The sequence below is a fragment of the Brachionichthys hirsutus genome, unplaced genomic scaffold, assembly GCF_040956055.1.
Source record: "Brachionichthys hirsutus isolate HB-005 unplaced genomic scaffold, CSIRO-AGI_Bhir_v1 contig_851, whole genome shotgun sequence".
NCBI lineage: Eukaryota > Metazoa > Chordata > Actinopteri > Lophiiformes > Brachionichthyidae > Brachionichthys > Brachionichthys hirsutus.
In genome coordinates this window covers 271,056-283,550 of record NW_027180330.1, presented here as the reverse complement: position 1 = coordinate 283,550, position 12,495 = coordinate 271,056, and the positions used below count along the sequence as shown (strand labels likewise).

Sequence of the window (12,495 nt, the reverse complement as noted above, 5' to 3'; positions counted from 1 at the left end):
GATACATGGAGATAACATGTTCCTGGAGGAACCTTTGGGAGTAATTACATATTCAAAAGATGGAAGGATGGAAGTGGAGGTTACCTCTGCAAGTCATTTTTGTATTTAATGAGATTTCCAGGGTTCCAGTGAGTTTCAAATAATGTAAAAGGAGGTCTGCTCTTCTCACTGCACACTGGTAAAAAAAGAAAAACTAATTACCCTGCATAGCTTTTGCTCATTATGATAACTTGATATTCATACTTCAGCGCGACTCCATGCATGGAAGAAATCCTCTCGGAGAAGCTGTGAAAAACAAGCAGCTTCGATAACGTTTAGATACTCACAGCAAGTTAAAATGAAACAGCATGCTTTCCTTGTTACAGAATAAAATAAAATAAAGTATTTTTATGCACAGGTTTTCCCTGGTCATTTTCAAATCCATTTCACACATGCTTTGCAGGGGACGAGGCGTTCAAAATCCATGATTGATTTCTTCGATTTGATTTTTTTTATATTGTTAGGTACATGTTAGCATCTTTTCATGTTTTCCTGATGTTTTTGTATTTGGGTTTTTGAAGCAGCATGCAATTATGGTAGTTTTGGGGACACAGTACATTTGCAATATATATATATGTTGTTCCTACAATACAAAGATCACAGAAACAAGCTTGTTAAATCTATTTTATGTTTTGAACCTCAGCAGAAGGCTGTTTGAGTTTAAAGGAAACAAATACATATTTTAATGCTCCTTCAATATTTATCTGTATTTAACAAGAAAAGGAATAAACAGAATTCACAGTAATTGATTTTATTATGTACTGTGATGAGGGCAAGAGGTGTGTTTCACCTCTCAGTCTTTCAAAGTTCATGACATTTACAGCAGCGTCTTTGGTATTTACTTTGAAGGTTAGATGGTCAATCAGGTTTTAGTTAGCAGCATACTTAACACATAAAGCGAAGTCATTGCATTCCACATATAAATGAACACTGTGCTTCCACTGACACGGCTGTAGGCACGACACGGCCGATGAAGATGAGGCAAACACTGCAATGAAATATTGCAATTAAAGAAGCACATTCAACAAAACAGATGTGCAGAGCTTTGAAAGGCATCATTTTCTTCCCTTGTCTTATATTATATTATATTATATATATATATATATATATTGTAAAGATCTTTAAACAAGCTAATATCAGCTTTCATAATATGTGATATCACAGTCACATTAGTCTATGTGACTAGAGAGGGCTGCCCACTCATAGGCCAGCAGCGGGGGAATTAAATGTAGGAAGGGTAACAGGATGAATTCATTTTATATCACCAGAACAGCAGCTCAGTTTTGTGTGTTTCATCCTGGATGCTTTCCATCTACCGTATATCATAGCTAAGTAATATCAAGCGTAAGCATTTCAGAAGCGTGTAGTTACTAAGATTTTCCATTGTGTGTGCTTGTTTACATTTACGTTAAAATGAAATTAGCAACAAATTATAAAGTGTCAAACAGTAATAAAAGAACATTATGGGGCTAATATAAATATAAAGCGACTGTCGACATCACAGACTTAAAGTGAACGATGAACCAAGACGAGACACGACAGACTTCCAGTTTCAGTTGTATGGAAGGTCATTTTGTAGTCAATTCACCATGAACGTCTAATCTAAATCCGTTGTCATGTGGGATATATAAACTGGGGATTTCAGATGAAATAATTGCAGAGGTCGTCTCTGCTTTTAATCCTGTGCTTGTCCAAAGAAGTCCATCATATTCCACAGTACACAAATATATCTTTAATCTACATATGATTAATTTGGGATTTTGTTGGATTGTTATTTCTTTATGTATAGATTCATTCATTTTATACACTTTTCTTGCTCCTTTGGGTCAAATTCTGGACATTTTAGTAAAATTATTAATGACAGCTGTGATTGGCTACAGTCTACCCGGCCTAACAAGCCAGGTAGACTGCAGGCCATTCAGAGAGAGCGTGATCAAATCCATCAGAAGAGGAATCTTGGTGTTTAATGAGATCAATGAAATGTATGGTGCCATTTGGCAAAGTTGTTATATATTTCACCCGCCTTGATAAACATGTGAACTTGTATTCCTTTAAATTTGGCCAGATGTCAGTTAATGTAATTCTCACGAGGATTACTAAAATGTATGCATAATTGTAGTCCTGTAGGGACGAGGGATATATATGTATATCATATTTCAAGTTTTAATTTTGATGACTTGAATGAATCATCTGGTTTTGTTTTAACTGCTGATTGTTAGAGAGACTGGTATCAGGTTCCACTTGAATGTTTTTACTGAAAATCAGAAAATGTGTGTGCTGCACTCACAAATAAACCAAAAATTAATACAATACCTGAAACTGAGAATTTTGAATTTTATTTAATCGATCAAACAAAATACCAACACAGAGAGATCCGAAGAAGAGTCCAACATTTAGTCTGAGTTATAGCTTCTGTCTGTGTTTTTCTTCAGCTGCAGTACACTGATTCAACATATCACCTTTTCTTGGGACCTTGTTTCAGCAAGGAGATAAAACTCTTTACAGAAAAACCAAATTCATGTTAAGAAATCATCTTAACATTAAAGCCAGCGGTTCACTTTGAAAGGATGAATTCATCAGCAATTCATCAACAGAAAAGCAGCGATTCCTGGTGCTAGTTGACCTATAATAAATGTATATATCTTATAAATAAATGTTTTTGTATATTCTTTCAAAGAAATGGCACTTGTCAGAATGAGCCAAACCTTATGTGAAACTATATTATTTTAAATATATTTTAATTGTTTTATTTAGTTTTCTAAACCTATACATAAATCAGTTTACAAAGGTTAAAATTTGTCATTTCAACATTTTGCAGACAACACCCTTCTTTACATTTATCTCCAGAAGCAACCATTTAAAATATCATCTTTGCTTCTGTATGGCACTTTCAGTACCACTTGAAGTCTTGTCCCACAGTTTCATAGAATTTAATATTAAATGGCCTATAAAACTCCTGCAGCTGTTCTATGACCTCCTCTTCAATCTGTACATGAGTCCTGCCCTTGGATTTGCCGAGACAGCGTGGCTGGCTGCTGCTCTCCGGTTTCTTCAGACAGGGGAAGCCTTTGGTTCGATTAAAGTAGAAGTGCTTGTCTGTGATTATTCGCTTCAGTCCTAAAAAGTCCTGAACCCGGCCCATTTCCGCCGCTGGATCTGTGATTAGTCGTTCCCCGCTCACAAAATGTATTTGTGAGAGGCGGAAGTATTGCAGCCAGTTTTCCAGGTGTACAATATACATCCCGATTCGAATGGCGTTCCAGGAGGAGTCAACCAGACCCAGGCTTCTGTTCTTAAAGGCCAGCTCATCGAAGGTGGGAATGTCAGGCTTCTTGGAAAGAGTCTGTGTATAGTCCGAGATCGCTCTCGTGACTGGGTTACGCACCACGACAATAAGTTTGGTCTCATGGGACATGCTGGCGATGCGTCTGGGCGCCTCTCTGGTGACAAAATAGCTGGGAGTCTTCTCTAATGTGATCTGGCTGTCTAGTGTCCGTGGCATTAGTCCCCTGGGATGAGAAAGAAAAGAATAAATGCACATGGATGAATCTGCGATCGTTATTCTCCCGTCTCCAAATATTTCTAAATTCCTGTTTTGATTTTTCTCTTTGAGCATGACCACATAGTTTTTAAATTTACTACACACTGCGACATTTAGGGTCCAAATAAAGACCCTACTCCTGCTGCTGTTGCTGCTGCTGTTTTGTGATGTGTTCTGTACTTATGTGTTTTTTGTATCTTAGTCATTACTGTTACATGTAACACGACCACCGAGAAATGGTTAGCAAAGTCATGAACCGCTATAGCTGTAAAAATGAATTTCGCAGGAGTACAAGTATTCAGTAAGAGAAAATACTTAAGTTAAAGCTAAGAACTGGTCATTATAGTTATGTAAATTAATTTACCCTGCTGGCAAAACAGAACGGATAGGAAACATGCAAAAAGGACGTGTTACTTAACAAGAATTTACCTGATGTTATGGAAAGTTTAATGACATCTCAAAGAAATCCAACTGCAGACATTATTTCAAATTTCCAGCCAACACAATGTCAAATGATGGCAAACAACATCCAAATAAACACAATCTTAATATAGTGGCTGGATATTCATCGGTGCCAGGACAGCTTGCACAGTAAAATCATGCATCAAAATGATCATCATCATCCTGCCAAAATAATAGCTCAGCAATCTACGAGCAAATGCTTCTATGTGTTTCTCATATTTGTCATGTTAATTTTCCTTCCCAGTGTAATACATTATTCTGCTTTAGCACTTTGGTTCGATAAAAGCAGATTAATGAGCGTTGGATGTTCAGGCAACAAATGCCTTGAACAAATTCACAGATTATCCATACAGGTGCCCAGTTAAATAGAAAAATTAGCATCTGCACAATAATACTGGTGAATGAATGAATGGATGAATGAATAATGCAGCATATTACTATTTACTCTTTTTTTTACTTTTATGACAGATGTATTCCCTGAATTAATCTGTCTCACAAAACAAGAGCCACTTTCTGAATTTCAGGTAGGCTGCCACTCAGAGATGATTGAATACTGCACTGGAATAAGACTTTGATTAAAACCTAACCTCAATGCTTTCTCTATCAAGGTAGGAGTATCCATGGGTTACATATGAAATATAAATATAGATCTTTTTAGGTTTATTCATGAAGGCCGAGTTGCTGGCTTGGGTGCCTCAGGGCCACTATAGGCAGCTATTAATCTTTTATGAGAACAGCACATTTACAGGGAAACAGCTTGCTTCACACTAAAAAAAGAAATTGCAGCCATCTTCCAGGTGGAGCATAATCTAAACAGATCTTTGGTTGTGTGCTGAGAAATGTATGTTTCTTATCAGCTTGTTAGTTCCACACAATTTTGCTCCCCTCACAGATGAATGATGTGTAGATGAGAGGATCTCCTACGAGCCTCTAACCCTACCATAAGGATTTGTTTGTTCCCATGCCCCCCAGTAAGTACCAGCACCGCACACAGAATCTGGACTTAGAAGATAGAATTTTGGGCCTTTCTTTAATCCTTGCTTGGCAGCAAATTATCAGCAGTAAGAAAATCTACATGAATGCATCTCCACAGGAAAAGGCTTGAGGTTATAATCCTTCCTGTTTCTGAAACCTTAGTGCTTTATCAGTCAATTTAAAACACACTTTAAAGTGAATATCTCACTCTGTGACAGTGACACACACGCACACACACACACCTTGATTAACTGACATTTGAGTGAAGTACTCTGATTGATTACCACATTCTCCCGCAGTCAACACTAAATTCTTTGGTGTAATTTACAGACTTTTTTTCCATTTCTCTGTGAAACTTAGAGTCGACTTGAATTACACGCTTGACTGTGACATTTTAATCAGGGTGAGAAAGTGAACTCAGGTGTGGAAGATCTGTGCTTTGCTGCCAATGAGACCCGGCCAAACAGAACAACATGTTTAAAAGCTCATTTATTTTGGTTACTACAGGATTAGAGGTATATTCTTTCTACATATCTGCAACTCACCTCACAGAATGGGTTCCGGCTGTTTTAAAAACATTAGTACTTGAATTATTAATAAAATTTCATATAATCAGTGTGAACGTTTCATACTGGATATGAAACAATACACACATCTATTTGTTTAAACACAGAAGAAGGCTGATTGGTATGTGCTCTTATTGTGAATTATGCGCTCTTATTTTGGAATTGCATCCCTTCACGATAAGGAACATTATGGCAATTTCAACGATGCATTTTACTGTTCTAATCATTTTTGAGCTGCAAGGATTTAGTAGTCGGTAAGAGAGAGGGATAAAACATTCATTTGAAACAGTTCTGTTGAGATGGATGAGGTTAACAACGGCGAGCTTGGTCGTCATCGCTGATCATTAATGAGCAGCAATGTCCTGGGAGCCGGTGTCTTTATATCAAAAGGACCAAGAACTCCCCATCAAACCCAGATAAACCATTCTCCAGCAGCGTGCAGCTCCACTGGGAGCACATGAAACACTTTAGAGTTTCTACAAAATCCCAACACATTCAGACATCCACCCACAGCACAAAACGCTGCCTCTAAATGTAATGTTTGATTTCAAAGAAAAGAAGAAGCTGTTCAGCTCCAGACGAGTGCATCGAGTCGAACAAGGCAAAAAGCAACTCAGGCTTATCAGGGATGCAGATCATCAGAACAAGTAAAGGTCAGCTGACCGCGGAGATGCCTAGATCAAAACGAGCATCACATGCTGTGTTTGTTCAGGCCCTGTTCATTTCACAGACCAGCAAATAATAGTCTTTGTTTTAACACAGTAGTGTATGCAGTCATGCTGAACACAGTCACACTGAGAGCGTTTATTTATGGTTTTTAGAAGTTCAGTGCTTTCATCATATCCAGAATAATTAGAATTACAGCTTTCTGTTCATATCATTATTTTCAAAGTGACTTTTAACTACAGAAAAACACAAGGCAGCAGGTTTAGTAGCGACAGGAAACTGCAAAGTAAAACTGAACACATAAAAAAAAAGTAATACAATACAAGGCAGGTCTTAAACTTTATACTGAAGTTTGTTTGTTTTCTGTTCGAACTTCTCAAATTGTACATTTGTAGTTGCAGCAAGATCATTAGCTTTTCTGCAGGAATAAATCTTATTTACCAGTGCAGGATGGGAAGTTGGGAACAACAATATTATGTATGATGCATATTCCAGATTTGGTGATCCAGAATGTCTTAAAGGGATCGGGAAATAAATTGGACTGTGAAATAACAAATGATGATGCTACAGGCTTAAACTAAAATCTAATAGTTACAGAATCTTAAGATTCAGATCCATCTTCAGATTTTTTTTTCATCAAGATCCATCCAGCAGTTTTTCCGTAATCCTGTTGACAACCAGACAAACGCTGTCAAAGACATAACCTCCTTGGCGGAGGTAAAAATAGACCAGATAAAGGTTTTCAGGTGACAAACTTTGTTTCCATTCTTTCACAAACTGGCTTAATTAAATTGTCTCTTACACAAACCATTTGTCCCGAAATGTCCTGAAAAGCCAATACCACACACAGACGAGCTTCCCTGCTGTCAAACCCCATTAACGGTTTGTATTACTCAGGTCGATCGTGCACGTCTGGATGCTGCGCGATTCTCATATTGTCTTCCTAAAAATGGCTTCCTCCTCTTTCTTGATATGACAGCGCAGATCCGGTCTCCATCGGCGAGAGGTTGCTCCATTATTAAAGTATCACTCACTTAGATTACAGCAGCGGTGACATTTGATCGTTAATCACCAGCCACGGAGGCCGGCTGCCTCCAAACAGTCTATTAAGAGTTAACAAAGAGCAGTCCATGCAAAGCAGCAATCCGGTGGCCACTTCAGTGAGCTGAGGAACAGACGTGACTAGAAATTTAGTGCTCTTGGAAACAGGCATCTATTTTGTAATTAAATCTAATTACATTTTTCAAACTTAATTAAAGAGCAGTATAATAGCAGACGGACTAACCCTGACAGTGTTGCAGTGAAGGGTCTTCCTTAGCCTCAATATAGAATCAAAACAGAGCAAAACAAAATAATAATAATAGCATAATGCATTTGACCTCAAACCAAAACCGATTTAATCGCTGTCATTTCTTTGAAATAACAATTATTCATGGTTTGCTCTGCTGATGGAAATGACTGACACTTGCACTCCTTCAACAATAACACATTGAAATGAGCTGAGGAACGAACTGTCACATTAACATGTGGCATGAGAAAGTGTCCAGGGAGGCTGAAATGAAGATGCTCAGACTGGAAAGCCTCTGAAATCCCTCTGAGCTGCACGCTGCCAGATGAGGCTTACGGCTTATGGTTGCTATTCTGCTTTATATTGTGGCGCATTGGCTGCACCTGGGCTGCGGATGTCACCTGATGGACACTGTGGGGTGGACGAAACCTGTTTTATATAGTCTTGAAATGCAACATTACGTGTCCTTCCTGATAACAATGTGAATGTCTTAACCGATGACGGGCAGATAAATTCCTGCCCCCCTGCACACATCCTTCCTATTAATCACCAGCTTGGAGAGTTCTACAATTGTCGTTAACACTGAAATCCTAAGAAGTTCTTTCCGCATTTACAGAATCGCCTGCGGCAAAGTGACAGTCAAGGGTACTTAGAAATGGAGAGCATACACCTTTCTCGTTGCTTAGATGGTGGGAAAGTAGAAGGACATAGCATAGAGGAGACAAGGAAGAAAAGCTCAGGCAGGATTTGATCTCTGATCAAAGGATGGGGGGGGGGGGGTAGTTAAGTTAACAGGATGACTAGCTGTGAGTGTGAGAGGACTGCTGCGTAGCTGCAGGATGCCTGACAGAGCGGATTTGATCGTGTTATTTGTTGCAAGGACTGATTCATTTCACTATTTTCCAGACACATTAAGTGACTTATGAAGCTATCATTTATGATCTATGTGTCTCCCGCAGGAAATGGAGTTCACACCCCGGTGACTACTTGAACCCCCTCATTGGTTCTACCAGATCTGTTTTGGAGGAGAAGCACAATAAATGCAAACTCTGTCATTTTCTCTGCAACCCCTTTTATTGCAGTCCAGGAAACGTTTCTGTCCTGAACCTTGACAGAAAAACAAAACTCATAGGCAAGAGTGTGCCTGCAACGATACCACTGAGTCAGTCCTACTAAAGCTAAGCATGACAACAACATGCTAACATGTACATGTACACCATGTTTTAGCATGTTAACAAGCAAAACATAATTTGTTCATACATCCGTTTTATGCGGGGATGTGTTTCAAAATCTGCACAAAAGGAATTCTTAAATACAGACTAACTTTGTTTTTGCAACTAATCTTGAGTGAGACACAAATTTGTGCATCAGTTTTTACAACAATTTACCCCACAGATGTTGAGATACTGAAGCTATACATTGTCTGAATGAGAATTTCATGAAATCAATCAGTTAGGAAAACACTATAAGTTGGTTAGTGCTGATGAATCTGTGATGTGACTATTTTATAATGTATGCATGATTCGATTTTTCTCCAAAACTATTGTAATAAAGGAAAAACCATCTCTGCATGCCAGATTGGCCTCATTGGAGAAACTACTGAAAACGAGTCCTTTTGTAAGTAACATTAACCAATGCATGTCTGAGCTGCACTGGAATGAAGACAGCTCATGAATGATGCAGACTTAGGCCTTACCATCCCTGACTGTATAATATGCAGGGTTTTTATATTTTATTTTTAAATGAGGGCCATCCAACCTTTTGTCCTCAGCAACCTTTCTGGTGATGCTGTTCCAGAGCTTTCAGCCTCCCAGAGCCAATTAATGTGGACCCGGAGAATATATGTAGCTGCAGCCTCTCAAACAATTTCAGAGCCTCTCAAGGAATCTACTGAAAGTGCGGCTTGCTCCTGTGAAATCAATAGAGCGGCGATGCCCTTTTAAGTCTTGATGGTGCACGGCGATGTGTTTTTGTCTGATCTTTACGATTCTGTGGAGGATGGGGAAGTGGTTGGAGAAGTTCAAGGAAATCGGTGGTGGTGAAGCGTCTGTGTCTTCTGGAGCTGTATGGTAACACGAATAGCCTCACATGAACTAAATGAGGCTGTGTGTGTTCTCTTCAGAAGGCCCGGTAATGAACACGGTCGCAGTTTTTTTCTTATGATCTGTCAGGCGTTCAGCGAGAGAGGACGGGGTGTACAGAACCGGCCAGCGCACTGCAGCTGACGTTGACTTTAATGTCACGTGTTGCGTGGTCCAGCAAGTGCAGCACATATTATCTACTGGGAATGAACAGAAGATGAAAAGTTGAAACGACGGTTTCTTTTATTTTATAGAGTGCTGAAAGCAATGAATCACTTTGATCCTCGCTCTAAATCTTGTAACGCCAGAGCCACTAAAATGCCGTCAGATGTCCCTTGAAGAAACTTCTCATTTCCTTATACCGGTAACATGTTAGTCACCATAAAGTTGAGCTGCTTCATAATACTGCTATTCTGTGAGAGCATTAATCTCTTAGTCTCGGCAGGACGATGTCTTTAGTTTTACAGAGATCATGAACTGGGAACCAACAATTTGCTACAGATCCAGATAAGGGGGTAACTCCAGGAATCTTTAAACAATGAAAAAGACTTGATTGAATTAGAGAGGATTTTGTTTTTACATTTGGAGTTGGTTTGAGCTCTACTGGCTGCCATTGAAATGAATATATTTAAAAGATGTTTGTATAACATGTATTGGCAGCGTAATTGCATTCAACATTTGATTTAATTTAATTATTTGCTAGTAAGCCCATGATTGAAATTTTGCTTTGATGGACTCACTCAAAAGATTAAATAAAGAAAAAACACACACAAATGTATTAATTCACAACAAATACTTCTGTTTGCAGCTGGTTGATGAGTAAACTCGTACTCCAACTGATAGCACTTTGTGCAGAACAGCACAACGTGCTCCAGAGACAAATGCGTCAGCCAATCAAGTGGAAACTTTGTGCGACATTCTGCTAACAACCCAAAAACTGTGGCAGGTAATTACTGAGAGCCAGTCTAATACAACGAGTGTCACTCAATCAAGTTGAAAAACTTTGTGTCCGTGGAATTGTCAAATTATTTGTGTGGAGTCTATGAACTGTCAGATTGTCACAAGAATGCAGTATTCCATTGATGTAAATTTCCAAAAGTCAAACCACATGAACTTAGGATCTTGTTTGATCCTTGCTTAAATTCAGACTTTGCCAATCCCAACTTGACCATAATTTCCAACAGTGTCGTCTCTGCTGGAGATTTGAGTTGTCATGATTTCTGATGTGTCATGAATGCACGCTGCTGCTGAGAGTGGATTCTGCAGTCACACTGATGGCATTAACTGTTTAATTCATGAATTACTGTTTACTTTTGAAGATGAAAATGAGTGTATGTACCCTTCCATACAACCAGTGGATCTGTGTGGTTGCTTCCATCGAGGCATTTGTGGAATTGTGTTCACTCATTTCATGCCTATTTAAACCAATCTTTCAGTTGAGATGAAACTTTTGAAGTTGTGCTTTCAACGTATTCAATCAGCATTTATAGGGTCTGAAAATCCCAGTCATCTAGAGAGAGAAGATTAAGAGTAAAATAAAAGCGATGTGGGTGGTTGGGTGGGTGGGAGGTCATGGCTCGCTGCGCCTTGTGAGAGCTCTTGTGCTTTCAGCTATACAGCAGTATCATTTGTGCATTTGGTGTACCTGGTTTAAAGGCAGCGTTTAACATGAGGGATGAATGTGTCTTCTGTGCTGGTGGCTGTTATTGATTGGCTGATCTCATATCCGTCTGAAGGAGCTGTCAGTTCAGCACCGACAGGCAGTGAACATCTGCAGTGCTGAGGAGAACAGCGATCTGATCGGGGGTGCATCAAACCTGTGCTGGGAGTGATGCGCTGCATTTAGGTCTGTGTATGCCATCGTGTGTTTCTGTTTGCCCTGCCAACACACGTGATGCCCTGGCGCGGCCAATGTGTGCTCCTTACTGAGATATTGTAATTTATATCATGCGTGATAGGAAATTAATATTTTAATCCAGAACATGCTCCATCTGGAGCTCGGCAGAGCAGATCTGGCTCCAGTCTGAAAGCGTCTATACGCATCTATACATGAATACAACACATTTTAAATCTTAAAAAAAGGAAGAAAGGAAAAAAAGTACAATTTGTCAGGATAATTCAGAGAACTCAATAATTCTTAAGTGTTTTTCTCACCTGTACCAGTCAAGCCCTCTGTCATAGTTTCTGTCGAAAAAGTGCGGCTCCGTTCCCAGAGCGCGCACATCTGGATGTATCCGGATGAACTCCAGCACCGCCCTGGTGCCTCCTTTCTTTACACCCACAATTAACGCATTCGGCAGCTTCTTATTCCCGTATTTTTGCTCAACACTCGTGTTTTTCAACTTCACGTCAGACCAGTGACTCCCAGACGCGGCAGGGTCTTTACTTTGCCCGCGGAGATCGCCCGATCCTCGCTGGACGGCAGACTCATCCAGAGCGGAGCGCACTTCCAGCGAAGCGCAAAGGTCCAATTTCCCCAGAAGTTTCTTCCCTCCCGTGTTCTTGCTCGGCGGACACCGCTTCCCCTCGTAGCCCTGGTTTGTCATGATTGCGCTGCGACCAAAGAGGACATTATAACACAAATAGGTGCAGGACAGTGACACCGTGAACACGAAGGCGAGTCTGGCGCTGAATCTGCTCGTGGACGAGAGGAACCTATGTGCCATGTCTCCATGGGTTCAACGCGCTGCATGGTTCTCCATCAGGGTCCTCCTCCTTTCTCGCTCTGCGCGCGGAGTCTGCTTGTGATGTCGGATGTTTTAAAGTCAGACAGAGAGGCATGTGACTGATGTGAGGATGGGGCTGGCTTCTCGGAGGCATCCAGTGCGCACAAGTCGCGTTATTTCTGTTCATAGGCTGCTGAACTGGGCGAGATAA

General features: G+C 40.0%; 1 protein-coding gene across 1 annotated transcript; it reads right to left on the bottom strand.

Annotated features, from left to right (window-relative positions):
* Positions 1-2,929: 2,929 nt before the first annotated feature.
* Positions 2,930-12,284, bottom strand: LOC137912932 (heparan sulfate glucosamine 3-O-sulfotransferase 2-like). The gene is made up of 2 exons (XM_068757061.1): positions 11,773-12,284; positions 2,930-3,548 (listed from the first exon to the last, which is right to left on the bottom strand). Exons 1-2 carry the CDS (start codon positions 12,282-12,284, stop codon positions 2,930-2,932), a joined length of 1,131 nt encoding a protein of 376 aa, XP_068613162.1.
* Positions 12,285-12,495: the final 211 nt, after the last annotated feature.

Bases quoted from the DNA above. Each gene is read 5' to 3' on its own strand.
- LOC137912932 (XM_068757061.1), bottom strand. From the start codon at position 12,284: ATGGCACATAGGTTCCTCTCGTCCACGAGCAGATTCAGCGCCAGACTC. The intron at 3,549-11,772 runs GTGAGAAAAACA...TTCTCATCCCAG, and splicing joins AGAGGGCTTGACTGGTACAG to GGGACTAATGCCACGGACAC.